At 43.4% G+C, this 27,608-nt stretch overlaps 1 protein-coding gene across 1 annotated transcript; it reads left to right on the top strand.

Annotated features, from left to right (window-relative positions):
• Window positions 1-5,094: 5,094 nt before the first annotated feature.
• On the top strand, window positions 5,095-27,321 carry chd4b (chromodomain helicase DNA binding protein 4b). The gene is given in 41 exon segments (XM_030072963.1): window positions 5,095-5,353; window positions 5,673-5,876; window positions 6,350-6,471; window positions 7,146-7,403; window positions 7,525-7,640; window positions 7,763-7,862; window positions 7,993-8,203; window positions 8,450-8,571; window positions 8,715-8,838; window positions 9,080-9,252; window positions 9,781-10,026; window positions 10,352-10,555; window positions 10,729-10,940; window positions 11,818-11,949; window positions 12,042-12,141; window positions 13,429-13,620; window positions 14,093-14,293; window positions 14,651-14,788; window positions 15,026-15,047; window positions 15,050-15,146; window positions 15,286-15,459; window positions 15,702-15,843; window positions 15,965-16,214; window positions 17,147-17,271; window positions 17,386-17,478; window positions 17,598-17,739; window positions 17,870-18,039; window positions 18,408-18,585; window positions 19,833-19,919; window positions 21,221-21,312; window positions 21,509-21,642; window positions 21,976-22,120; window positions 22,281-22,437; window positions 22,662-22,750; window positions 22,879-23,143; window positions 23,232-23,288; window positions 23,970-24,140; window positions 24,250-24,358; window positions 24,969-25,101; window positions 25,212-25,407; window positions 25,839-27,321. Coding segments are annotated over 40 exon segments (5,946 nt in total). The 5' UTR covers window positions 5,095-5,353; window positions 5,673-5,812; the 3' UTR covers window positions 26,042-27,321.
• Window positions 27,322-27,608: the final 287 nt, after the last annotated feature.

The raw sequence follows: 27,608 nt of genomic DNA, 5'->3' as shown, positions 1-27,608 counted from the left end.
ACATATCCAATTTCTTTGAAAAAATTAGTGTAGTAAAAAAAAAAACTGCCCAAAATATCAAAAACTTTGCATCTGGCAATGCTGCTCAAAATCAAGGTGATTTTGCAAAAAAGGCATTATGCATTGTATTATCGGCTTCTTGGTTCCCTCCCAGGAAAAACAAATGTGTCCATTCCAGTTTCAAACAGCAAGAAGGAGTGAGAAAAGTGAGATGGGAGTGATGGGTTATAAAGGAGGTAGAGAGTGAGGGTGGGAGAGAGAACAGGAGTGATGTAGGGTGACAAAGGGAGGGGAGGAGGCATTGAGATGGATAATAGTTGCACTACAGTACATTAATATTGACACTGAGCAATCCTGTGCCCTCTATTGTGCTTGTTTAGCACGAGACCTAAGATGTGACCTGGACCTGAGATCGAGTCAAATAGAAGTCTGATGAGGGATTATTCCAAAAAAGTATGATTGTGTAAGTGCACACACACTAATATGGATTTATGTGTCTGTTTCTGTGCATATGTCCTCTTAATGAGTGTTCCCGTATGCATGTGTGTTTACATGTGTATGTATGAGTGCATCTATCACCGAGCAGTTTTTAAACACTTTCTGCAAAAGTGCTCCCACTAATTCTGTGGCCCCACAATACAGCGCGTCAGTCACATATTACAAACTGCAGCCTTGTGTTTTTTTAATTGGAACATTCTGCAGGAATATAGATCCACAAGGTGTCACACAACATTCTCATATCAAAACTGTGACGCAGCGTTTCCATTTGCACGGATATGTATATGCATGTGAGAAAGTGTCTTACCTAATGTTTAATTTTCCCAAACTTTGTTGCTCATTTTACGAGTCACCCCCCCTCCCCTTCTCTATCTCCCCCGCATTTGCCCTCTCGTTCTCCTTTTCTCCCACTCCCTATATTGTCTTAGAAGAAGGGGTGACATTTAGACAAGGGGAAGAAAACACACTGCCGACAAATATTGGAACTGAGGCAAATAAATCACGAGATAGGAGGGAAGGGGGGAGGATAAGGAGAGAGGATGGATGTAGAAAACGACAGTGTTAAAGTGGGGTTACAGTAGGAAAAGGCAGGAAAGCATAACAAGGCAGAGAGATATTCATTTGAAAAAAAAAAAGTGTGGAACATTATTATAAGGGTGCATTTGATAGTTGAGAGGAGAACCTGAAATACTCCTGACAATGTTTTATTAATTTATGCTAGTAGAGCACTGAGGGGCAAGGCAGGCAGCACTGTACATAAAACTGTGTGGACATTTCTTTTTTTTAATCTGCTGCAAATCATTTGCCCTATTAATCTGAAGTGCACTGACGACAATTTAGTTTTTGTAGTCCCCCCCCTCCCTTTGTCTCATTGTGTTTGTATAGTCCTATAGTGATGTAACATTACAGCGAATTGCTCTCACTTCCGAGAATAGTGCAGAACCTGGAAGCACACTGGCACTGCATTATCTTTAATTTTATCTATTGGTGAAGTGTTACAACTCCTCATCTACTGAGTGAGAGCTCAAATTTTTGTGTAATTTTCCAATTTTTTTTTTAACAGTACGAGTTGCACGGTGCTCTCGGAGACCATTAAGGTCAGTAAAGCTTTGTGCTGGCCTTGTCACACCTGATTGAACGTATTTACTGCTCTTAAGGGCTCGTTTGTTGAATCAGATGAGTCAGTGTGGGACTGGAACCAAACATTTGCAGGCGCTGTAGCAGTCTAGGGTTTGGTGGCCTGTCTACCTGAACCCCATGACACTCGGTTCACCGTGAGCAAAAGGATAAATATTCATTGCCACCCCAACGCCACCCCGTCAGGCACACACACACACACACACATAGACTCTCCCCGGCTCTCTTTCATGCATGCACTTTCCCCCGTCCATATCTGTAAAGACAGGTTTCTTTTAGGCCCCCTCACTCCTTTTTTTTCCATCTTCCCCATGTCGTATTCCTCCTTTGTGTCCCCTGTTTCTCCAAGTGACGTCTTCCGCTGTCTCCCACGGCAACGCCATGGTGATGAGCTGACCACTGTCATGTCCGGCGCCTCTGTTATGCTCATCCCTTCATCCCTTCACCCCTCTCTCGTAAATAACTTCCCCTCTTTTTTTATCTTTATCTTTTCCCCCATTTGTGGCCATTTTATCATGCCAGGACGGCCTAGTGCTGATTGACTGTAGCCAGGTTGCAGAGCCTAAAGGGATGCTTGTTAAAACTCGAGCATGGAGCTTGCAGTATAGGTAGAGATGACTTACATTCCCTCAGTTACAGTGGGAAACACTTTGAGAGGCTCAGTTGTAAGGTGGGGCAACTCTGAGCTATTACTTTGTTTAGAAATGCTTACTATGGGATGGGTGGTTGACCTCATTTTGATATGGTTGCCTTAGGTAATTACAAACTCCATGAACATATTTCTCCCCAAGGTTATTATGGGATAGAAATGTGACCCCCCCAGCCCCCCCACCCTCCTCCACCTCCTCCTCCCTACCAACACACACCCATACTTTACTCTCGCCTTCATTTGCCTTTGCGCCTCCCTTCGCTTTCCTAACCTGAGTGAGAATGAAATAGTCATATCTGGCAGAAACATGACCACTCTGTATGAGCACGCTCACACCGCTCAGGCATCTCTGCCAAGAAAGAGCTGAATGCACTGCTGTGTATGAATGTGTGTGGAGCGTGTGCGTGAATATTATGGGATGGCAGTGGTGTTGTCAGGCAGGGAAGTGGGGGTGGCAGAGTGGGCGTTGAGCTGTGTGCACATGGGGGGAGGGGGGCAGAAAGGGAATGGACGAGCCATGAATATTATGGAATAGATTTGGGGGGCAGCAGGGTTGGGTTGGAGGGTGGGGGGTGTTGCTTTGCGTTTGAGGTGGAAAGAGAGCTGGGCATATGGGATAGAGAGAGTAGGAGGGGTTGTTAGTGACGGTGTTGCACGTGAGCGCATGTGTACGCGCATACATGCATGTGCAGGGGGGCATTCAACCGATAGTAACAGACAACAGCCAGACATAGGCCTTTGTTGCTATGCGATCTGCATGTACAGTGAAGAAAATTATGGAGTAGCCATTTTAGTAAAGAAAGCAGTGGGAAGCCTTTAGGCTTGAATTTGGACTCTCCCTGCTATAACGTTTCATCTGCAGAGAAACCCTCAGTGGTTTTGAGAGCATGTGTTTGCAACATGCAGAAAATATTATTTCTGTTGTCACTCCTAATTATCCGTGTTGGTACTATGAATGTCAAAAAAAAATTTAAAAAAAAATTATTCAGTTGATATTGTAAAATATCATATTCCCATTTCTCATAAATTTAATCCCCAACCTTCAACAAAGCAGTCAATAGACTTGATCTGTAAGAAGAAAGTATTACCTGGACAAATGTAAGTTACTGATTGCCACCACTGTTTTATAGTGAGGAAATATCACCAAGCGTAGATACCATACCGTTGCTATTACTATCTGTATCAGTGCTATTTAAAATGCATGATATCCAATCAAAACAGTAATTACAGTACAGCAGTACATCGTCTGTGTTCATATCAGTGCCTTTCTTAATTTTTGATAGCTGACTCTTTTGAAGTTTTAATATGACAGCAACTAAATTTTGTATGTGTATGAGTGCAGACGTGCCTGTGTGCATGCGTGTGTGGGTGGAAGAAGGGAACATGATGCTCATACCATTTCCATCACATTACTGTACTCTCCCCAATCAGATTCAGTGTGATAAAAAGTGCGATTCTGAGAGGGAGAAAAGAGGGAGCTCCTTTCACAGTATATGAAGTCAGTATGGCTAAATCCCCTCAGCATGATGCAACATGACTGGAATCACATGCTGCCTTCAAGTGCTCCTTGTAAGCTCTTACTTACAGCCTCAGAAGCTGGAAATCCAACTTGTTGCACTTTCAAGTGCTTTTCCTTGAAAATAATAACAAAATGCACCCTGCAGCAAAAGCATATTTTTGGTAGCTTTTTTTTTTTTTTTTTAAGCGGCATAGAGTTGCAAATGAGTGTGAAAAATGTGCATCACATCAGGCATGTAATTAATGTTTTAACTGATCTGTTAAACAAAAGTTGTAACGTACGTCAGTAAACAAGCGTGCGTTCAAGTCACTGACAGGGCCTCGATTCTTGCAACTGTTGAATGTCACATCTTGGTTACTAAGTATCACAGAATACTCCAACTTTCTGACTCACGTTTAATGTTTTTTTTTTTTTTTTTTTTTTTTAATTTTATTTTGGGGTTGTTCATGCACGGTTCAAAGCCTACTGACTGCTGTACTCCACTGCTCTGCTTTTTTTTTTTTTTTAATCAGGTTTTGGCCATTTAAGAGATTATCCCGATGAGATCTGTGTGCAACATTGAGATGCTGTTGAGGCAGACCCTCTGTGAGACTTTCTTGGTTGTGTGTAATACACTTGTGTGACACTTGTGCACCTGTTGGCCTGTGTCGTGGTGGGGGGACGGTCTCAGATTGGTCACTATCCCCTTGTAGAGAGAGCCAGGTGTGCCGGTGTGGTTGCCTGTGTTAGGGCTGCAGTGACAGGAGGCCCAGGCCCACTTCAGGGTCATCACGGTATTTGACATATGCCCATTCGAGTTCAATGGGCCACTTGACCTTCATGCACAGCAGTGTTGTCATGTGGACCACATAGGCTGCAAGCCGTACCTGTGTGTGGAAAGTGTGTGTGTCAAGTAGTGAGGGCTCCTTTGACTTCTTGGTGTAGCCATGCCCATGCCAGGTGGACGCTCACTGGATATTATGGTCTGTCATCAGTGGACTTGAGTTTCCCTGGAGACCATGTGACTGGTATTTTTTCCTTTCTTGTCTTTTTAGGAGTTGTATATTATGGGATGTATGCTGCTGGAGTATTATGGTCTGTCAGAGAGGGCGGGGGGAGGAGTGTCACCATGACAACGGGGTTGCTAAGGGGCTGGGACTAGTGGAAAGGGGAAGAGTGTGCATGCATGTCTAGTAGAAGTGTACGTGCGTGCGTGCGTGTGTGGTGGAGGGGGGTGGGGGCAGGCTGAGTATTATGGTCTGTCCGTTGCGAGGTAACTATGCAGAGTTCTGTGAGTGTGGGAGGGGGGATTATTATGGGATGTCTGCCCCCTTTGTGTGTTTGTGAGGATGTTAGCTAAGCTCTGCCTCTGAGGTTGGGGGAGAGAAGGGGGACGGAGCAACGTGTTTGGGTCATTGACGGCTCATTTTATTTCCCTGATTATTGGCTCAGCCTACTTAATGATCACAAAATAATAGCAACAGCTGCACAAAACAGGTAACGCCAGAGTTATATTCTTGCACCGAGATAGAGAGAGAGAGAGACATCTCGACCCGGGACTACACACTACAGTAAGTTTCTTATGTGTAAGGATTGGGTTTTGAATACTTAAAGTTCTTCTTGATGTATTTTAGCCGGACAGTGGGAATTTACAGCTCTTACTTGACAGAAAGATGGACGGGTGTCTATTGCCACACTTTCTTTCATTCAGTCCTGTGTAGAGCAATATCTGCAAACCCATAACAGATTATGTCATTATATAGATTATCTAGTTATCCAACTTGTTTGAGCACGCAGGTGGTTAATTGGCTGCCGAGCAAATTTAATAATAAGAAATTACCGGGATTATCAACCAATGCTTTTTTTTTTTTTTTCTCTCTCCTGTTATAGCACCCACCACCCCCTCCCTTCCTGGACACCCCCGGTCCATTCTCCAACAGCCCCACGTCATTTTCCCTCCTCCCTTGCCGACTGAGCAAGGTTTAAGAGGGATTAATCCGACTGGCAAGAAATAAAATTAAAACATAAAAATGTCGGGTAGCGAGGATGAGAGGGAGGACTTTGGACCGACAGATGAGCACTCACTTCTACACGGTAAGCTCGCTTTGAAAAGGTCCATCTCTTGACTTGAGCTTGGCTTCAATGCGAAGCTTGCTAACGCTAGCTAGCTAGCCAGGAGTAGTCGGCTCGGGCCGTCACTCGCCATGATAGATTAGTTAGCTAACTTGGCCAGCAAGTGCTTATAATTTTCTTCTGTTAAAGTCGGGATTATCACAGCTGCCTGCCATGCGTCTGGTTTGGCAACAACGCGAACTGTCAAAGTTTCACGATAGGGAATGTTACTGGCAAGTTTGAACCTGTGCTGTTGTGGCATTCACTGCCCGTGTTGGTTGGTGTGTGTGTGTGTGTCTGTGTGTGTGTGTGTATGGATCAGCGCCGACGCGTGCACGAGTCCATTTTGTTAAGTTGTGCGAGTGCGCGGTGGCCTCAGCTCCTGTGCACCTCCTGCCCATGTGTCCGCTCAGACTGTCCTGTACTCCTCACTAATGAACGCGTTTCACTGGCAGATGAGGATGAGCCGGAGGATGCTGTGTCTGACGTAGAGGTACCCAAGTCAAAGAAGAAGAAGAAAGCCAAAAAGAGCAGCCGCGAGAGCAGGACCAACAAGAGGCAGAGACCTGTCAGAGAGGTAGTTGTTGATTTCTGCTAGGGATGTCCAACCTTTCCTCAGGAAACCCCCCATCTAATAACACGATTGTTGTTGCATATGACTTGAATCTAAATCGTGTAACTGTGTGTAGTCTTGTTGGGATGACAACAACAGTGGGATGAGAGAAGTAATAGTGAAATTGGGGTATTCCTCATCTTGCCGGGGACTCCCCTGGGGGATTTGGACCCTAGCTTGGAAACCACTTATTTACTGAATATGCATAAAAAAGCCACTGTTTTTTTTTTTTTTTTTTTTTTTTTTTTACCGCTAGACTAGTCTTGTCATGTACGTGGGATCTTCATTATGCATCTATGGTTGTTGTTGTGGATGCAAAAGTTTTTGACATGAAGGGTTAAAGTTGAAAGAAGAGAGAAACATTTATCTTGCAATTTATGATGAATCATCCAGTGACCAGTTCTGCCCCATGTATGACAGTTTAGAGCGGTGTGACTTCCCACTCTCATGCCTGTCTCTGAGCCAAATACAGTGGCCTCATTCATCGCTACAAATGCAAAGTTGATGGCAATCATAATTTATGGTTAAAGTGATGCAAAAAAATATATAAACAGCACTGCTTACTGCCTGCTAAGGATGCATGGATTTGAAATAACAAGTGATCAAAATAATGAGCAGAGTCGCTCTCTGTATTGCAGGAGCTGCCTGTCAGCTCCCCAGAGCCACTGATTGGTGTGGAAGCACCAGAGAGGGATGCAGACGAGGGAGCAGTGCAGTCAGAAAGTGAAGGCAGCGATTATGCCCCTGGGAGAAAAAAGAAGAAGCGCTCCAGCTCTGCCAAAGACAAGAAGAAAGGAGGTACGGCAGCTGAGAAAGGAGGCAGCTCGTCCAGCTCAAAAAGTAAACGTAAAGACCCAGAGCCTGAGGAGGATGAGGATGATGATGACGATTGCCAGGTAAGAATGAACATAGACTCTGTTATAGTGGACAGTTATTTCCTGTTGGGCTGACAGGAATTTTTGGCAAACATTTCAAACTTCAGTTGAAATACCAACCACCTCCCCTTTCCCCCCTCAGCCTAAAAGCTCTACCCAGCTGCTGGAGGCCTGGGGCATGAAGGACATTGATCATGTCTTCACTCAGGAAGATTACAGCTCCCTCACCAACTACAAGGCCTTCAGCCAGTTTGTCAGGTTAGATTTCTCATTTTGAATACTAGTTAAAAGTTTATATTTAGTGTTTGCCTCTCCTTAGTCTGTGATAAATCATGTGTATAAAGAAATAATTCTTTTTCTTGTCTGTTTCATATTTATAGGCCGCTTATTGCAGCAAAGAATCCCAAGATTGCTGTGTCTAAAATGATGACTTTGATGATGGCCAAGTGGAGAGAATTCAGCACCAACAACCCTCTCAAGGTATTGTGAACATGGCGATTTTGAGCATGGGTATAAGGCCTGCCTGTCATGCTTTGTGATAGATTTGTAATTCATACATTATGCTCCTCTTGGAAAGCAGCATTTCTGACTTTGTTCTGTCCCCCTGTAGGGTTGCGCCACTGCCAATGCTGCCCTGGCAGCTGCCAATGTGGCTGCAGCTGTAGAGAATATGGTGGTGGCGGGGCCAGATGGAGGGGCAGAGACTGGGGCTGCTGCCTCACCTGCACCTGCTGCCGTTCCTGTCACTGTACCACCACCCGCTGCTCCTCCAGCACCCCCAGCACCTCCACTCCGCAAGGCCAAGACCAAAGAGGGCAAAGGTAAAAGCAGGATAAACTTGGAATTCTCTAGTGTTGATAATTCCGTATGAATTGGAAAGGTGGTTTTCCAATTTCATTGATGAACAATTTTTAAACTCAAGAAGAAGAAAACTCATATCTCATTGTATTATTGTCACTGGTATCTAAAAATTAACTGATTAATTGATTATATATAAGTAGTTTTGTTAATTTTGGAATGAATGTGAGTCCAAATTCCTTCATTATTCTCTCACCATGTCTCCTCAGGTCCCAATGCTCGCAGAAAGTCTAAACCCACGCCTAAGCCTCCGCCAAAGCCCAAAGCCAAGAAGGTGGCTCCACTCAAAATCAAACTGGGCGGCCTCAACAGCAAGAGGAAGCGCTCCTCTGTAAGATATTCTGTAAAATACTCTTTCTTGCTGAAAACACCAGAGAGTGAGACCATCATAAACATAATTCGTGATGATGCTCCAGAATATAACAAGTTGCCCCTCTCATTCTGGCTGTCCTCTCTGTGTCACTTGTCTGCCAGAGTGATGAAGATGAGCCAGATGTAGACAGTGACTTTGATGATGGGAGCTTCTCTGTGTCAGATGGCTCCAATCGCAGCAGCCGCTCCAAGAAGAAGCCCAAGAGCGCTAAGAAAAAGAAGAAAGGTTGGTATTTGGCATGGAATTAAAAATATCTAAAATCTGAACTTGGATGTCTGTGGCATACAAGCAGATTATTTATTTTATTGTGGACAACCACCTGAATTTAGAAGGCTTTACCTTGTTGAAGGAGGAGTAGGGTTTGTGCAAGATCAGTTAAGAGTATACTAATGCTGTCACATCTTAGGTGTCCAGTTCCCGTTCTTTTTCATATTTTTTGCTCTTTTTTAATGTACTGTCCTCTCAGTGGAGACGGAGGATGGTGATGGCTATGAGACAGACCACCAGGACTACTGCGAGGTGTGTCAGCAGGGAGGAGAGATCATTTTGTGTGACACCTGTCCCAGAGCCTATCACATGGTCTGCCTGGACCCTGACATGGAGAAAGCACCTGAGGGCAAGTGGAGCTGCCCACACTGTGTGAGTACTGTAAACTCATCCTCTAGCACTGGATAATGAAAACAGAGGTTTCAGAATATTAGGCTTGAACTTATTTTAACTGTTTATACAATATTTATCATTGGAAAAACCTTGAAACATGTATTGACTGTTGTTGTCTGTTGGGAATTAGACTTTGTTATTTGTGATTTTAAGATTTTCTTCCATTTGTCCTTTGTCCTTCACTGCCTCCCACCGCCCCCAAACCCTTTTGCTCATGTTCCTGGCTGTCCTCTCCTATTCCCCACCACACACCTCGCGCCCCCCCATCCCCCATTTCCTCTCCTGCCCCTCCCCTCTCTCCCCCCTCCCTGCTATGCCCCCTCCACGCACAAACATGCACATGCATGCAATGCTCCGCTCTCCCCACCCCCCTCACCCACCACCCCTCCGTTCTTGAATCTCCCCTGTGCCCCTCCCTTTTTCCTCTCACTCCGTTCCGCATACCTTCCCTGCCTGTCCCCCCCTCCCCACCTCTCCACCTCCCTGTCTCTGTATATCTGCCACCAGGAGAAGGAGGGGATCCAATGGGAGGCCAGGGAGGACCTGTCTGAGGCCGAAGGGGAGGATGAAGAGGAGCGGAGGGATGAAGGGGTAGAGGAAGAAGACGACCACCACATTGAGTTCTGCAGAGTGTGTAAGGATGGAGGGGAGCTGCTCTGCTGTGACACCTGCCCCTCCTCCTACCACATCCACTGCCTCAACCCTCCCCTTCCCGAAATCCCCAACGGAGAATGGATCTGCCCCCGCTGCACGGTGAGCGCTGCGCACTGGTGCATATGGCTCTGCTGCGCGTGCTTCTGTGTGGGCGTGCATGTGGCTTGCAGATTTCATCTTGTGTGTGTTTGTGCAAGAGATAAAGAAAAAGAGCCTTTTTCGCGTTGTGTGGGGGCGGCTTAACCTACAGCACTTAGCATAAACTGTGCCAGCCATGCAACATTCATATAGTTCTTCACATACTAATGTTCTGAAAATTCAGTACTCAAATTAATTTTTGAGTGCTGAATATCAGTGATATATTGTTTGTGTTCATTGATAAGCATGCCAGCCTGATTATCCTCTCGCCTTCTCTTCTTGACAGTGTCCACCTATGAAGGGCAAAGTCCAGAAGGTTTTAACATGGCGGTGGGGGGAGCCTCCAGCCCCCACTCCCGTCCCCCGGCCTGCTGACCTGCCAGCTGACGCTCCTGACCCCCCGCCACTGGTCGGCCGCAGGGAGAGGGAGTTCTTTGTCAAATGGTGCAACATGTCCTACTGGCACTGCTCCTGGGTGCAGGAGCTACAGGTAACATATATATACACACATACTGTTTCTGTCTCAGAGTACTGAATGTATCCTTCCTATGGGTGAGAATGAGAATGAGGTGTGTTACCTTTTTGTGTGCATGTGTTTTTTGTGTTTACACCACGCCATATCTTCATTTCCTCTTTTCCTGCCTCCTTTCATCTCTACCCCAGTTGGAGCTGAACTGCCAGGTGATGTTCCGTAACTACCAGAGGAAGACTGATATGGATGAACCGCCTCCAGTGGACTTTGGCGGCGAGGGTGATGACAACAAGAGCACCAAGAGGAAGAACAAGGACCCACTGTATGTCCACATGGAGGAGGAGTTTTACCGTTATGGAGTCAAGATGGAGTGGCTGATGATCCATCGCATCCTCAATCACAGGTAGGACACTCTCTCACATGAAGCGGTGGCATGGCTCAGGAGGTAGAGAGGCCGTCTGCTAATCGCAAGTTTCTTAGTCCGAACCGCGGGTCCTCCAACGAACGCGTCAAAGAGTCCTTTAGCGTGACTCTGAACTTCTAACCTCTCCTGATGGACAGCTTGGCACCTTGCATGGTAGACTAGAAAAGCGCTATAGAAGTGCAGCCCATTTAGCATAAAGTAGTTCCTTTTACAAAGAAACATACATTGCATATCAATTGCTCTGCTGGTGTGGAGCCAAGACGTTAAAAAGGTCTTTTTTGCAGTCAACATAATGAAGACTATATATTTTGCTTTAAGCTGTTATTTTAACTATATTTGCACTTTAAAATGAGAAATATGTAGACAACTGGTATGACACTAAGAAAATGATAAAGCACACACATCCACAGCAGCCATAGGGGCTTCAAAAAAAGGGGCTGCCAAAAAATAAACACAGCAAATGAGCTCCATCCAAACCAGTAACTTTTTGAGTGCATTGCTTGAAACATCTGATGTTGAAAAGTCTGAAGGGTAGTGCAAACATTATGGGTTTGGGTAAATAAATGACACTATAGAACCTCATTTTCAGTGTTGCACACTTCATGTTTCATGTTATCATGTTTCACTTGACACTAAGAAACCTAAAGAATTATCTAAGCATTTCACCCCAAAAGAGACATGGGAAAAAATTAAAAATGACAAATACACAACAGAATTGGCCAAAACAACATTTACATTACAGATTTTTTCTACTCTGTCCACATATAAAACATCTACTACACCATAGTATGCGAACAGAGAGCTTGCAGAGTAATGCTGTTTTGTCTGACTTCCCTGTATGGCTGTATGATATTAGTGTTGACAAGAAAAACAACGTGCACTATCTGATCAAATGGAGAGATCTGCCATATGACCAGTCATCCTGGGAGAGTGAAGACATGGACATCCCAGAGTATGATACCTACAAGCAGACCTACTGGAATCACAGGTACGCAGAAGGTCATACAAATGTGAGATAAGGCATTTCGTATACAGATAAATGCAGTGATGTATCCCCCTCCCCTCATTTTACTCTTTCAGAGAATTGATGATGGGTGAAGAGGGCCGACCTGGAAAGAAGCTGAAGAAGGCAGTCAAAGTCAAGAAGGCTGAGAGACCACCTGCCAACCCAGTTGTTGATGTAAGAAAGTCAAAGCTTTTAACAAGAAAAACAATTTGGTTTATTTCCAAAATACAAGGGGTGATTGATAAGTTTATGGCGTGAGTTAGAGGGTGATGATCTTGTGTACCCACCATGAGGGCATGGTGGATACATGGTGGGGGGGGGGGATGCCCCTTTGTACAGCATCATAAAGAAGTGGGCTGCTGAGTTCAAATGTGACAAATGTCAGCTTGTTGGGTCCCGAAGCTCCTTGGACCTGATTGAAACGACACAACATGTCAGTGGACTGTGTTGCCATTTTTGAGATGGAACTCACAAGTTTTCTCCAGTGAATTGTGACTGAGGATGAGACCTTTGTTCATCACTTCCAACCACAGACGAAAGAACAATCGAAGCAGTGGAACCCAGGTTCTCTGCCTCCCAGTAAAGTCAAGATTGTGATGTCTGCAGCCGAGGTGGTGCCCACCATTTTCTGGGATGCAGAAGGAGTGTTGCTGGTCAGCTACTTCGAAAAGGGACACTCTGTCACTTGGGCCTATTATGTTAATCTCCTGAGACAGCTATGGGGAAAAATCAAGAGGATTCAGCATGAAGAGATGACAAGAAGGGTGCTCTTTCACAAAGACAGTGCCCCAGCCTACACACCCACAGTGGCCATGGCTTTGATGCCGAAATGTGGATCTGAACTGGATGCAGTTTGCCCAGTTCTCCTGATTTGACATCCTCTTACAGCTACGTCTTCCCAAAGATGGAAAAGGAGCTTGATCATCACTCTTTTGCCGAAGAGGATGGCATCATTGATGTTGTGGTCCACTTTCTAGATGCCCAAGACAGCAGCTTCTACACAGAAGGGATCCTGTACGTCAGGACCGCTTGACTAAGTGTGTTAATAAAGGAGGGGACTAATTTGAAAAATAAAAGTGTTTGACTTTCTAAAATTGACTCCGTCTAACCACTGCTGTATTTGAGACATCCTGGGAAATGGAAAAAGTGCTCTTGAATGCCCTTAACACGTGTATAATTTCTGAAGCCCCAGTCTGCAGAGAAACAGCAAATGAAGACAAAGCAAGTTCCAGGCTACAACAAAAGCCTTGCTGTAGGAGTGTCACTCTTATCAGTCACTCCTATAGCATTGTTCCATGTAAAACAGCTTTAGCCAAATATTGTTTGTTAAATCACATGTCAACGTTGAATGGATTAGTGATCATGAAATCGGAACTGGCTGTAGTTTGTTTTCCTCTAGCTAAACAAAAGTGGAAATTATGATGACAGATGTAGAATTGGTATTCTTCCTTGTATCTCCAGCCAACCATCAAGTTTGATCGGCAGCCTGACTACCTGGACAGCACAGGGGGCACGTTGCATCCCTACCAGCTCGAGGGCTTGAACTGGCTGAGGTTCTCTTGGGCGCAGGCCACCGACACAATCCTGGCTGACGAGATGGGTTTAGGCAAGACTGTACAGACTGCTGTCTTCCTCTACTCTTTGTATAAGGAGGTAAGGGGGGGGGGGGGGGGGGGGGGGGGGGGGGGGTGAATGTCTTCGCAGAAAGAGTTTGCTTAGTTCTTCATTGCTGCACCAATATTTTTAATAATTAATTTGTCATTTGAATAATGGAAGCAGTGGTAAGTTTTGTATATTTTATTAAGCTGCATCTAGGTTTATCTATAATAACGGATGAGATGGGTGATAAAATATATATTCATGTTTTTCCTTGCCACATGTTTTGTCTGGTCTGCCCTCCCCTGTCAGTCGGTGTTGGTGTGTGGGCTTTCAGACTTGTGGCACACAGTGACTTTGTCCATCAAAGGGGATGAGTTCTAAGGAAGGGACTCTATCCTAAAGGCAGGACAAGACAAATAGAGTTGTTAACATTTATCTGAAATTCCATTTGCAGTTTGTTTAATAGTGATTGCATTACTTCCTTAAGTGTTAATCTGGAGTCCTCCTCTGCCTGCTGCTTTTTCAGGGTCACTCCAAAGGTCCGTTCCTTGTGAGTGCTCCTCTGTCCACCATCATCAACTGGGAGAGAGAGTTTGAGATGTGGGCCCCTGACATGTACGTGGTGACCTATGTAGGGGACAAAGACAGCAGGGCTATCATCAGAGAGAACGAGTTCTCCTTTGAGGGGAATGCCATCCGAGGAGGCAAAAAGGCATCCAAGATGAAGGTAATAAAGGAGGAGCAAAGGAAACAAATGTTGATAAATAAAGGATATATTGAAAATCTTCTATAGGGAATGATGAGAAAGAAAAGTCATCAGCACTTACTTTGTGTTGGTGTCCTGCATACTACTATTTACAGTGCCACCAGCAGTAATTGTCATCGAGTACACTTTGGTACAATTTTTGAATTCCTGACAAAAAAACTGCTATTGCTAAATTTAGCCAGTGGCAGGTGCCACACTAACTAAAAATGTTGGTGGCATTAGCTGCCAGTGGAAAAAAGTTTTGGAGCCCATTTAATGGTGCAGTCAGCAGTTCTGCAGGTCAGCTCACTAATGTCCCTTTTTCTGTGTGTTTCACAGAAAGACTCAACAGTCAAGTTTCATGTCCTGCTGACGTCCTATGAGCTCATCACCATCGATCAGGCTATACTGGGTTCCATAGATTGGGCTTGTCTGGTGGTGGATGAGGCACACAGGCTCAAGAACAACCAGTCCAAGGTAAGACACACACACACACACACACACACACACCTGTCACTGTATCACTGCCAACAGTGTTGTAAGTATTGATGCTAACTGTGTTATTGTATCTTTTGTTGTTGTTATTGAGTTTAACATCTGATTCAGTTCACTTCTTGCTGTGGCAATTAAGTATAAATGTTGCCTCTCACCAAAGATACAAACAAAAAAGTTTTATATTTTTGCTCTGTTTCTTTTCTCTTTGCTTGCGGTCAGTTCTTCCGGGTATTGAACAACTACCCCTCCAACACAAGCTGCTGTTGACTGGCACTCCTCTTCAGAACAACCTTGAGGAGCTCTTCCATTTGCTTAACTTCCTCACCCCAGAGAGATTCAAGTCAGTACCCCCCCACCCATTCGACCACATCACATGTACTTATGTTGCAAATACAACTGCATTGACCCTGACCATTGTGCTCTTTCTTTTTCCAACATCCATTTCTTTTTTTTAATTTATTTTTTAATTCTCACTGCAGCAATCTGGAGGGTTTCTTGGAGGAGTTTGCTGACATCGCCAAAGAGGACCAGATCAAGAAGCTCCATGACATGCTGGGGCCTCACATGCTCAGGAGGCTCAAAGCTGATGTGTTCAAACACATGCCCTCAAAGACCGAGCTCATCGTCAGAGTGGAGCTCAGCCCCATGCAGAAGTAAGTGATAAGAAGAGATGTTGTGGTGCATAGCTACACAAATGGCAGAATTATAATTCCACAATTTGGTTTTCAAGCTATGGATGAGCACTTTCAATTATTCTATGGATTAGAGTTAAGTTCTTTACTGTGTTCCCCCGTCTTTCACTGCCATCTCCATAGGGCTCTGCATATTGTGGGTTAGGGTTAGTGTGAACTGTAGAGGAATTACACTCTTGACATTTTCTCTTGTTGTGCGGCAGGAAGTACTACAAGTTCATCTTGACACGTAACTTTGAAGCCCTGAACACTCGTGGAGGAGGAAACCAAGTTTCTCTTCTTAACGTAGTGATGGACCTCAAAAAGTGCTGCAATCATCCCTACCTCTTTCCTGCAGCTGCCACAGTACGATCTAACTCTATTGAAACAATTACATATCAGCAAACTATATTTCTATTCTATTTTTTACATGTGTTGAATCATGGATAATGTCATTAGTGCATTGAAATGGTCTTTCTGCCTACAGGAGGCACCAAAAATTCCAAATGGCATGTACGAGGGCAGTGCCCTGACCAAGGCCTCAGGGAAGCTGATGCTGCTTCAGAAGATGATGAGGAAACTAAAGGAGGGAGGCCACAGAGTCCTGGTCTTCTCCCAAATGACCAAAATGCTCGACCTGCTGGAGGATTTCCTGGAGAACGAGGGATACAAATATGAGAGGATTGATGGAGGAGTCACAGGCAGCATGAGACAGGAGGCCATTGACCGCTTTAATGGTGATTTAATGCACTCAGACTCTCACAACTTGTATTGTTTCAGTGCAACTAATGTTATACGCTTCCCACATTTAAATTGGCTTGTCATCTTGTAGAAAGACAATGCTGTAAATATTTTTATCAGTTCTAGATAACGGAGATATTATTTACATACTGGCTACATACCAGCTGCCCCTGACTCAAAACCACTGGATGTGCCATACCATAGTGCTCTTTGGTGTATTAAAGGATACACATACCAAACTCATCGCTGCACACTTTATCAAAAGATTAGGGGGATGTCACTTACTCGGCAACAGGAGCAACATTGTTGTGTGTGTGTGTGTGTGTGTGTGTGTGTGTGTGTGTGTGTGTGTGTCTTTTCTTTTTTAAAAAACAAAAACAAAAACAAAGCTCTCCCTAACAAGTTGCCCTTTTACATGACATCATTTAAAAGTTAAACTAGTAATTACTCTACTTGCTTTTAGGAGTATCTTGTGTTAGATATTCCTCATGGTAGTACGGAGCTAGGCAAATACCTTTGTTTTTTTTTTTGTTTTGTTTTGTTTTTTTGCTTTGTTTTTTTGCTCCTTACAACTATAATAAGTTGCAGAGGTCACCCAAATTAGATTGGCTCATATCAGTGACATAATTAAATTTTCTACCAAATTATTTGATTCCAGATGAATGTACCTGTCTTTCATATTGTTTGTTTCTGTGTTTTTCTTCCATGTTCAGTAGCTGTTTTTTTTTTTTTTTTTTTTTTTTTGTGATTGTGCACTTCTGTGTAGTTATTTTTTTCTTTGTTTTTTTTGTTTTTTTGATCAGGGTGCTATTAGAAAAGCTATCTTCTCAACTGGCCTTCCCTGAATAACTGAAGGTGAACTACATGACAGACTAACTAAATTGCATTACTTCCATTTTCCACTCTTGTTGTGTTTCCACCTCAACAGCTCCTGGTGCTCCCCAGTTTGCTTTCCTCCTCTCCACCAGAGCTGGTGGTTTGGGCATCAACCTCGCTACTGCTGACACTGTCATCATCTATGACTCTGACTGGAACCCCCACAATGACATCCAGGTAAACAGCTTAACTGTAACCTCACATCCCTGTTGCTGTTTGTTTATATTGAGGTAATAGATTATGTTATTGTTTGTATGTATGTGTGTAGTTTAATGTGTGTCTCTCTCCTAGGCATTCAGCAGGGCTCATCGTATTGGCCAGAACAAGAAGGTGATGATCTATCGCTTTGTTACCAAGGCCTCAGTGGAAGAGAGGATCACACAGGTCAGTGAAACTGAATGCTATAGTAAATTTACACCCTACCCCCCCGAATCGAATCGAATTCATCATGGTCTTTGTGATAACCTGCTCACCCCTTGTGTCCTTCTGTGTTCATCCTCCAGGTGGCGAAGAAAAAGATGATGCTGACCCATCTTGTGGTGCGACCTGGCCTTGGCTCCAAGACGGGATCTATGTCCAAGCAGGAACTTGACGATATCCTCAAATTTGGAACTGAGGAGCTGTTCAAGGATGAGATCGGAGACGGTGAGTCGACCACAACCTACTGCCTGTTGTAATGTCAGTCTAGGTTATTAGTTGCCTATGCTGTATAAATGGCTACACTGATTTACTTTTATCTTTATCTTTGCTTCTTTGCCACCATTCTTTCTGTCAGGGGACAACAAGGAGGATGACAGCAGTGTTATTCACTATGATGACAAGGCCATTGAACGTCTGCTGGACCGGAACCAGGATGCTACAGAAGACACTGAGCTCCAGAGTATGAACGAATACCTCAGCTCTTTCAAAGTGGCCCAGTATGTCGTCAAGGATGAGGAAGATGAGGTATGTGTGTGCGTTTGAGGAGTGCATGCAGGAGCCAAATGTGGAGGTTGACTGTGTGTTGTTTCAAGAATCTGTTAGTCAGGATGGTGTCATGCAGACAGTGTTGAGAGTACTTTGAAAAAAACTGAAATGTCTTAAAATGATCATCTTAATCCAAAATGCAAAGTCTTTACCTAATGAATGTAGTATTTATCTTAAATGCAGCTTCAGGGGTTTTATAAATGTCATCTCTCAGTGCTGTACTAAACCTTTCTGTCAGCCTGTCACTTACACCTGCGCTCTAACATCTTTTTCACATTTTAAAGACGTGCATTTTTTAAAAATTACATTTTACTGTAACTGGCATTATTTGAAATGTGTTCTTTTAGGAAGAGGAGGTGCAGCGGGAAGTGATCAAGCAGGAGGAGAGCGTGGATCCCGACTACTGGGAAAAGTTGCTTCGCCACCACTATGAGCAACAGCAAGAGGACCTGGCCCGCAATCTGGGCAAGGGCAAGAGGACCCGTAAGCCAGTTAATTACAACGACGGCTCTCAGGAGGACCGAGGTATTAGACGGGGTACAGAACAGTGCAAAATGCAACCTTACTACTTACTCTACGTTTGTGTGTGCTGTGTCAGTGCTTGTGGTGGACTTGTGTTTGTATGTTCTTGGTGTAATGTGGTGAAACATAAAGTGACTGCATGATATACAGTAATTAGGTTGTGCATCGGAGTTTGCAGATTTGTCTGAATATCATTCAAACTCAGTTGCACATCAAATAACCTCAAGGAGACAAAAATGTAGATCTCCATCCTCTTCCAAGAGTTAGGAGTTAGTATGTAATCTGGATCAGCCACTAAAAATGATCCCGAAATGTTCTGATTTATGGGTAAAAAGAGACAAATTTTGACATTTGATAGGCAGCATTTACGTAATTTGCTTTGAAAACCTAGCATCACAAAATTAACTGAGCAAACAGTAGTCAGATGGTCATAGAGAGCGATTTCTTCATTTGTTCTTGCATGATATGAACACCAGAGAAGGTACATTGCAGCAGAGAGCAGACAGGTCTAGTCATGCTTAGCTGAAGTTACAGGGGCTGCAGCTGGTTTTGTTTAACTGTATCAAAGTTACCAACAACCCAGAGATCAAACCACTTGTGAATTCTAATTAAATTAAATCACATTGCAAACTTTGCTGCAGTGGTTCAGACCAAAGAAAACCAAATTAAGAGTCAACTTGTCAGCTGCATATCTCTAAACACATTGTAGAAACATCCCACCGACACTGAAAACATGCATAATATTTTATTATGCATACTGTTACAGTTAAATTTACCATGATTCATTGTTTGTGAAAGGCAGAGGTATTCGAGAAAACGCGGCAGTGTTTCTCTCTCTCTCTCTCTCTTTCATTTGATCCATCAGCCAAAGCCTCTGTGCATGAGGGTGACAGTTGTTATGACAGTAAAATTTTTTTGTCATGTTCTTTGTGCTGCCTTTCATCAAACAAATTGTTTCCCCTCAGGGGTTGTTGTGTGATCATACATATTGATTCAGTAACGAAGCAACAGCAGCCCCTGGTGGCTGAAAGCTTGGCTTCAGCACGGGTTTCAGTGACTTGTGGTGCTGCAGTCAAGATGTGTTTTTAGTTTTTTTTTTTTTTTTTTTTGTCTGCAGAAATTATTCTGTCCAGGCTGAGCAGATGTTATAGAGAGGATATATTTACATATATATATATATCTTGTTTTATCTTAAAACCCCTTCATCCTCATAGTGTGCTTCAACATTTCTTTGTCGATGTTCTCTTCAGATTGGCAGGAGGATCAGTCTGACAACCAGTCAGATTACTCAGTGGCCTCTGAGGAGGGCGACGAGGACTTTGACGAACGGGCTGAAGGTAAAGTGTGTCAGTGTGTGGGTTGCTGCCTTTTAGAAAGTTGGTGTTTGACTGTGTGTGCGCTTGTGTGGGTAACGGGCTGTGAATATCCCTGTTCATGTGCATTTCCATTAACATACCACCAGTGCTGGGTGATATTGATAATTATTTAGACCAAATTTACCTCAATTTTGAAATAAAAGCAGCTTTGATCTATTTATCCTATATCCAAGAGCAAAATCAACTATTTGAACTTGACACTAATAGTGATAGTATATGTTGTGATGAAAATCCATAATCGTTGATATGAAAATTTTAATCAAAATAATATTTTATTTCATATTGCCCAACACTACGTATGATTGTTGAGTGTGTTGCGTTTAAGATTGATTTCAGTAGAAGACTTTATTCCAACTTAGCTTGAGATGCAGAGGTAGTATTTTGTGATTACCATAATTACAGAAAAAAGGGAATCTCTGTTCGCCCCAGTTCTGTCATCTACTAACATCCTTCAAACTACCTCTGCATATTCTCATTCAGATTCAGATGACAGCTATGATATCTTCCTCGACAACTGCAACAACAACCCAAGAAAGAACTCTTGTCCTTGCATCCTGTGCTCAGAGCGCAGAATGGCAAAGAAACACAACAGAGAGGGAAAGCAAAAAAAGAATAACAAAAAGGGACAGAACATTATCAGTTTTTTACTGGCTTGAACTCTCCTTAATGTACTCGGTAGAGAATTGTTCAGTGTTCTGGATCACTGTTTGGACTTAAATTTGGTTTGAAATGCACTGCTCTGGACTGAAATAAGCACTTTATGCCGTTAAGAACAAAAGTTTACAATTTTTGTTATTTACCATTTATGTTATTTATATATTTATTTATTTTTTTCCAAAAAATAAGATTAATTGGGAATGCATGTGTTATCTATGATGTTTCTGTTTTTTTTGTTGTTTCAGTCATAGCTCTGTTACTTTACTTGTATTAAAGTGAATTATACTAGAAAACACTGCTTTCAGTTTTAAGTTTTCTGAAAGCGTAAATGCTTCAAGAAGAAGCATTTAATGTAGAAGTGCCAAGAGATTGTGAAGATGCAGCTTCAGCAGGATCTGAGTGTGCCCTGGTGAGTGCATGTGGAACATCTTCACAGAGGAACCTGTTGACATTAAACTTTTATAGACCCCACATGTTCATACATCAAATTTAGTTTGATATTTAATTTGGATTTGAATGGCTCCAGTGGGCTGTGTGTATTTCTGTACTGATTTGAATGGGAGTATTGAACCTCATTTAAAGTAACCATGTTCTCTACCTCTCAGCTAATGCCCGCAGACCAAACCGTAAGGGCTTGAGGAACGAGAGGGACAAACCTCTGCCTCCACTTTTGGCCAGAGTGGGTGGGAATATCGAGGTGAGTAATCACAGTAATATGACTGGGAATTCAAGAAATGAAGAAAACTCGAATCTCTTATTACAAATGAAAATTTGCCTCCATGCAATGAAAATGTCCCTAATATTATGTCTCCTTTTTTTTTTTAAGCCTTTTTACTTTGTTTATTCCTGTACTTAAAGTATTTTTCCTTCTTTGTTAACTCCACAAATGTCAGGTGTTGGGCTTCAACGCCCGGCAGAGGAAGGCCTTCCTGAATGCAGTGATGCGTTATGGTATGCCTCCCCAGGACGCCTTCACCACCCAGTGGCTGGTTCGAGACCTGCGAGGGAAATCAGAGAAGGAATTCAAGTGAGTCTCCGTATGACATGTAACGCTGCATGTGGCGTTACTGGAGGCTCTGTATGCCTTCAGAGCAGTGCTGACTCTCTGTTGATGTTATCAGTGTCTCTTAATGTCAGCAAACATTTGAAAAGCATAGATTCTGCCCAGGTAACAGATTGACTGTAGAGACAAATTTATGCAAGTCAACAGAGCCGAAAGAGATAGAACATCGATGTTTAGATTTTTTTTTTTTTTTTTTTTTTACCAACAATAAAAGTATGTTTCTGGTGTTACTTGCTATTTTTTGCTGCATGTCCAAATGTATTTATATCATAATCTCCACCTCACACACATTCGCAGGGCTTACGTGTCTCTGTTTATGCGTCATCTCTGTGAGCCGGGGGCTGATGGAGCTGAGACCTTTGCTGATGGCGTCCCACGTGAGGGGTTGTCAAGGCAACATGTACTTACTCGCATTGGCGTGATGTCTCTTATAAGGAAAAAGGTACATTTTGATAGACAGAAAAGATATAAACCAGTGGTAAAAAATAATGTGATTCTAAGGGAATAGATGCTTTAAATAATTAGACATAAATATTTGAAAACAAATTAAGAGATTAATTGACTTATTGGTAGAGTTACATGTCATTGTATGTGTCTGACAGGTGCAGGAGTTTGAACATGTGAACGGTCAGTGGTCGATGCCCTGGATGGCAGAGCTGGAGGAAAATAAAAGAGCAGCAGCTTTGGCTGCTGGGGAAGATCCCAAGACCCCCTCCACAGGCACTCCAGCAGACACACAACCCAATACTCCTGCCCCAGGTACACACAAACACACATACACACACAGCACAGGATAGCTCATTTATGAAAAAAGTTTTCAGAAAATTTCCTACGATGTGAAATTGAGCAAAACAAAATCCTGTGAAGTCATCAGTAATCCAAAAATGACTCCAAAGTTTACTGTAAACATGTTATACACACACATGTGCTAGGTAAACAAAACAGACCGTCTCCATTTTGGCCTGTTACATGTATTTTCACAGAGGATCTAACTAAATCGGAGGAGAAGGAATCAGAGGTGAAGAATGAAGGAGAAGAGGGCAAAGGAACCAACAAGTCAGATGACCCAGAGGTAAATGTTTCTTTCATTCAAATCCTCCCCTTTTTGTTTTTGGTGGAATATAATAATATCACTTTTTGCATGTCTTGATTTTGTAATCTGATTTTTCTAATGCGAACCCATCGCTAACGCTCACCTAGATTATAGAAATCCCTGATGAGTCTGAAAAATCTCCGGCGTCTGAAAAGAAGGGAGACGTGGACACTACTGTGGGGAAGGAGGAGAAAGAGAAAGGGACAGGAGGTGGAGGTGGTGATGAAGACAAGGAGAAGGAGTCTGAAGACGTGAGCAAGGAGAGAGACGAGAAGGACAAGTCTTCAGAAACAGCGGAGAAAGATAATCCTGCTGAGGCCAAAGGTGAAGGTTCAGAGGGCAAAACAGATTCAGAGGAGGCCAAGTCGAAAGGTGAGCCTCACATTTAGAGTTTACGCTGACTTCACAGGCTGCCAGTTTTTCTGTTTTGGTGACTCTACCTGTGCTTCTCTTGTTATAGCTGAGGAGAACAAGGAGGAGAAGATGGACACTAGTTCCCCTGCGGAGGAGAAGAAAGGTACATTGCAGATAAGCAAAATGTGAACAAAAATTGATTTCACTGACTGAGATATGCTGACTGTGCCATTAGTAAATTAAGAATTCCATCTAATGTGCTGTATTGTGTTTTCTGTCTTTACAAAACAAGGTATCACAAACTGGTTCATGTAAGTGACAAAGAGGGAAACCACACATGAATACAAGTTCCAAAAAGGATTTATTTAAACCCCCAAACTGGCCCAAGACAAAAGACATGTAGGCCTATGAGTTCAGGGTGTCAGTCAGGTAATCATGAGTGAAATGTCGGTGCACAAGTGTTGAGAGCGTGGAAAGGAAAGTACAGCCAGTTTTGACTGGTGGAGACTTGCGCAGACCAAGGAGAGAGATTAGCAGCTTGCTCTGCCCTATATAACCCTGAGCCCCAAGCTGCCCAGGAGAAACACATCCCCTGACAGCCTGCCCCACCCCACCTGCTCTCTGCCAAAACAGAAAGAGGAATGGTCCTCAAACAGGCAGGGCAGGGCCGTCACACGAGGAAGCATGACAAATAAGATTTTAGCAATCGAGTACTACTTATGTCTACATGATAAGATGGTGTCCAAAAAGTGTCTTTGAAGCATTGCCGACAATATATTGGTTCTCATTGCACACCATGCTCATATATCCTTAATTGTCAATGTTTTTTTTTTTCCTCCCTCAGAGCAAAAAGAGGAGAAGGAGGCAGTGAAAGTGGAGGACTCTGGCAAGCTGCAGAACGGAGAGAACACCAAAGAGGGAGGAGCAGCTGCAGCACTGGTTAACGTTAGTGAAGAGAAGAAGAAAGCCACCAAGCAGAGGTTCATGTTCAACATCGCTGATGGAGGATTCACAGGTACACACACACGCACACACACATATACACACACAGATGACTAAACCTGATATTCTTTTTGTTTCACTCTTCTCTTGCTGTCATTTGACCTTCTCACCCTCCTTTGCAGAGCTTCACTCTCTGTGGCAGAATGAAGAGAGGGCGGCCACTGTCACCAAGAAGACCTTTGAGATCTGGCACCGTCGCCATGACTACTGGCTGCTGGCTGGCATCATACAGTATCCTTTCAGGCAAAGGATAGTTCAGTTTTGTTTCTGTCAGTGTCATTTTTTTGGACATTCACTTTCCTGGCTCTGGCTCTGAAATTTATTCGTATAAACCATATCAAGGGTTATCTTGCATGCTGACCCGCTTTTTGCACTATTTTCTAGGAGTAACTGAATAAGACATTTGAGCGGATTAAGAGTTAGTTAGTGCCTCAGTGTTCATCGATCCATTCAAGGAGATGCCAGACTGATTATGCTGGTCAGGTTGAAGAATAAGTGAGCCTTTCCACAAGAGGTCAGGTAATTTATTTGGATTTATTAACCAGGGATAATTTCACACCGTACAAAATTATCAATGAATTGTAATTATTCGTGATGCACAAGACATCAAGATATATTCTATTTGTTGTAATGGTCCAGCTATAATGGAGGTTGATAATGGGCTTTCTTGAAAAATGTAACAATAATCAGGGTCATGAATATTTGCTGATTAATACCAGTAAACCGAGGAGGCCCGTCTCTCTGTCTCCACCTAGAATCCACTGGTCAGAAAACCAGTCCATCACCATATTGACCCTTATTTCATGATGATGTCATAACCCTTGACCCCAGTGTCTCTCAGACACGGCTACGCTCGGTGGCAGGATGTGCAGAACGATGTCAAGTATGCCATCTTGAATGAGCCCTTCAAAGGGGAAATGAGTCGAGGGAACTTCCTGGAGATCAAGAACAAGTTCCTGGCCCGCAGGTTCAAGGTGCATGGAGAACTGATTCCTCTCACACGGATCTATTTGTCTGTCTGGCTCTGTGCCTGAGCTCTAACTCACTGGACTTTTTTTTTTTTCTTTTCTTCTTCTCTGTGTAGTTACTGGAGCAGGCGCTGGTGATTGAGGAGCAGTTGCGTAGGGCAGCCTATCTAAACATGTCAGAGGACCCGGCCCACCCCTCCATGGCCCTCAACACACGGTTCAGTGAGGTGGAGTGTCTGGCCGAGTCCCACCAACACCTCAGCAAAGAATCCATGTCAGGAAACAAACCTGCCAATGCAGTACTGCATAAAGGTAAACAATGTGGAATATGAACAGCGTACCTCGAGGGATAAACAGAGTTACCAGATCGCTTTTAAAGTTTGTGGATTTGAGAAAAATAAAAGGAGGCCTTAAACATTTTTGAAAGTGAATAGATGGCTTTTAATCCGCATTCTTTAATTAAATCAAGCACTTTAAAAGTCATGACACCCAGAGGAAAAAACCCTGGTTGCTTTTTATGTTTATTATGCAGCACTTTTAAAATGAATAACTTCAATATGATTTCTGAACTTGGCAAGACACTGAGTTAAAAAAATGATGCTGTCTAATTTTGATCATAATTTTGGCCGTGTCTTACCTCAAAACATGCCAATTTTGAGTCAAACTTGAATTTCACCAAACAAAACAAGACCTTGAATCTTGTTATCAAAGCAGTGCCCGTGCTTTGTCTTCCTCTGCTCCAGTGCTCAAACAGCTTGAAGAACTGCTCAGTGACATGAAGGCTGACGTCACCCGTCTCCCGGCAACTATTGCCAGGATACCCCCCGTTGCTGTGCGGCTGCAAATGTCCGAGAGGAACATCCTGAGCCGTTTGGCCAGCCGGGGCCCCGAGGTCACCGGGCAGAACCAATCACAAACCTCACAGCAGATGCAGGTGCCACGCTGACTGACCTCCATCGCACATCTCACAGGTGTCACATTTGCAGACTGAGGATAGCCACCCTCACTTCACCGCCATGTAGCAGCCGTCCTCCTCCTCACCCCCAGCCACCATGTACAGCACAGTAAGGTTAGTCCCCCCCAACTCCAAACCTGAACCCCATTTCTGGACTCAGAAGAGCATCAGCTGTGCTGCCGGGCTTTCATTTGAAGAGACTGGAACCATAGAAGTAGGATAGGATAGGAGTGAGTAGAAGAATCACTTCTGTTAAACTCTATTTCTGTGGTGAACTAGAAAAACAGGTCTATCTCATCTACTGGGAACTCCCGTCTAACTTCTCTAACCTGAACACTGTCTTTGTGACCGAACCGCAGGCAGCCCCGCTGACCTGCCGCGTTCTGTCCGTACAGCAGGGTCAAACGTGTGTATGTAACTATATGTATCATGAAGTTGAAATGGCTAGACAGGCGTTAAGAGGTGCATGTTTGGAGTACAGTGGCGCTTCGGAGTAATTTTTTGGATTAATAATGAATTCAAGGGATTTTGTTGTGCTCATTTTCACATTGTAGGAAATTGTGGTATTTTAAATGTTTTTTTGTTTGTTTGTTTGTTTTTTTAATTATTGAGCTCTAATGTCCTCAAATGTGCTGTGTGTGTGTGTGTGTGTGTGTGTGTGTGTGTGTGTGTGTGTGTGTGTGTGTGCGAGAGAGAGAGCGAGAGAGAGAGAATGTGTGTGTGTGTGTGTGTGTGTGTGTGTGTGTGTGTGTTTGCAGTATGTGTGTGTATAAAACGAGGCACACTGATGTGCATCTCTACTGCAGACAGCCCCTGACACTGAGCTCTGCATTTCACCAGAGAGACTGTTATTATCCATGAAATGAAGACACTTTTGTATTGATCAGTGTGATGTGATACCTCTACCTGCGTCCTCTCCTCCTCCACCCCCACCTGTCCAGTCAGGTGACCCAGCTTGGGATCGAATCCCTCTGCTCACACCCCAACCAGCACCTTGACATTCCTAATTTGTTTCTGGAGGATTTCATCACAGATTTGTTCCTCGGGGACTCTCCCCTCTTTGCTCCAAATAAGGACATGCAATAGCTCCACATGTTTTAGGTACATGGGTTGGTATTGAGAATGATGGCAATTTTAAGTTAATTTAATTTCTTACAGTCTATTGTTATTTTGTTTGACATTTTTGGATATAATTATGGTTACCACCTTGTTGTTTTTATCATTGCTGTTTGTTTTTATGGACTACAATAAAAGGTTAACAGTTTGCCGAGTATTTGGATCTTGTCTGTTTTATTTAGGCTAAAAAAAAGTTAAAGGGGAGAAGCAATCAAAGAGTCACTCTGAGAGTTTTGCGGTAAACTAAGTAAGCTAAGAAGGGAGTTTATGCATACTGCTATAGCTCAGGGAAATTGTTATTTAAAAAAAAAAAAAAAAAAAACAACGTGCATAAAGAGGTTTGTGTACCCTGCATGGACGCATGGAAGGTGAGGGGGAATTTACATGAAAACAAATTTTTATTTGCTAGAGATAGGCAAACGGCATGCCTGTGTAGATGGAA

Source organism: Myripristis murdjan, chromosome 16 (assembly GCF_902150065.1).
Source record: "Myripristis murdjan chromosome 16, fMyrMur1.1, whole genome shotgun sequence".
NCBI lineage: Eukaryota > Metazoa > Chordata > Actinopteri > Holocentriformes > Holocentridae > Myripristis > Myripristis murdjan.
This window is presented reverse-complemented; position numbering and strand designations above follow the sequence as displayed.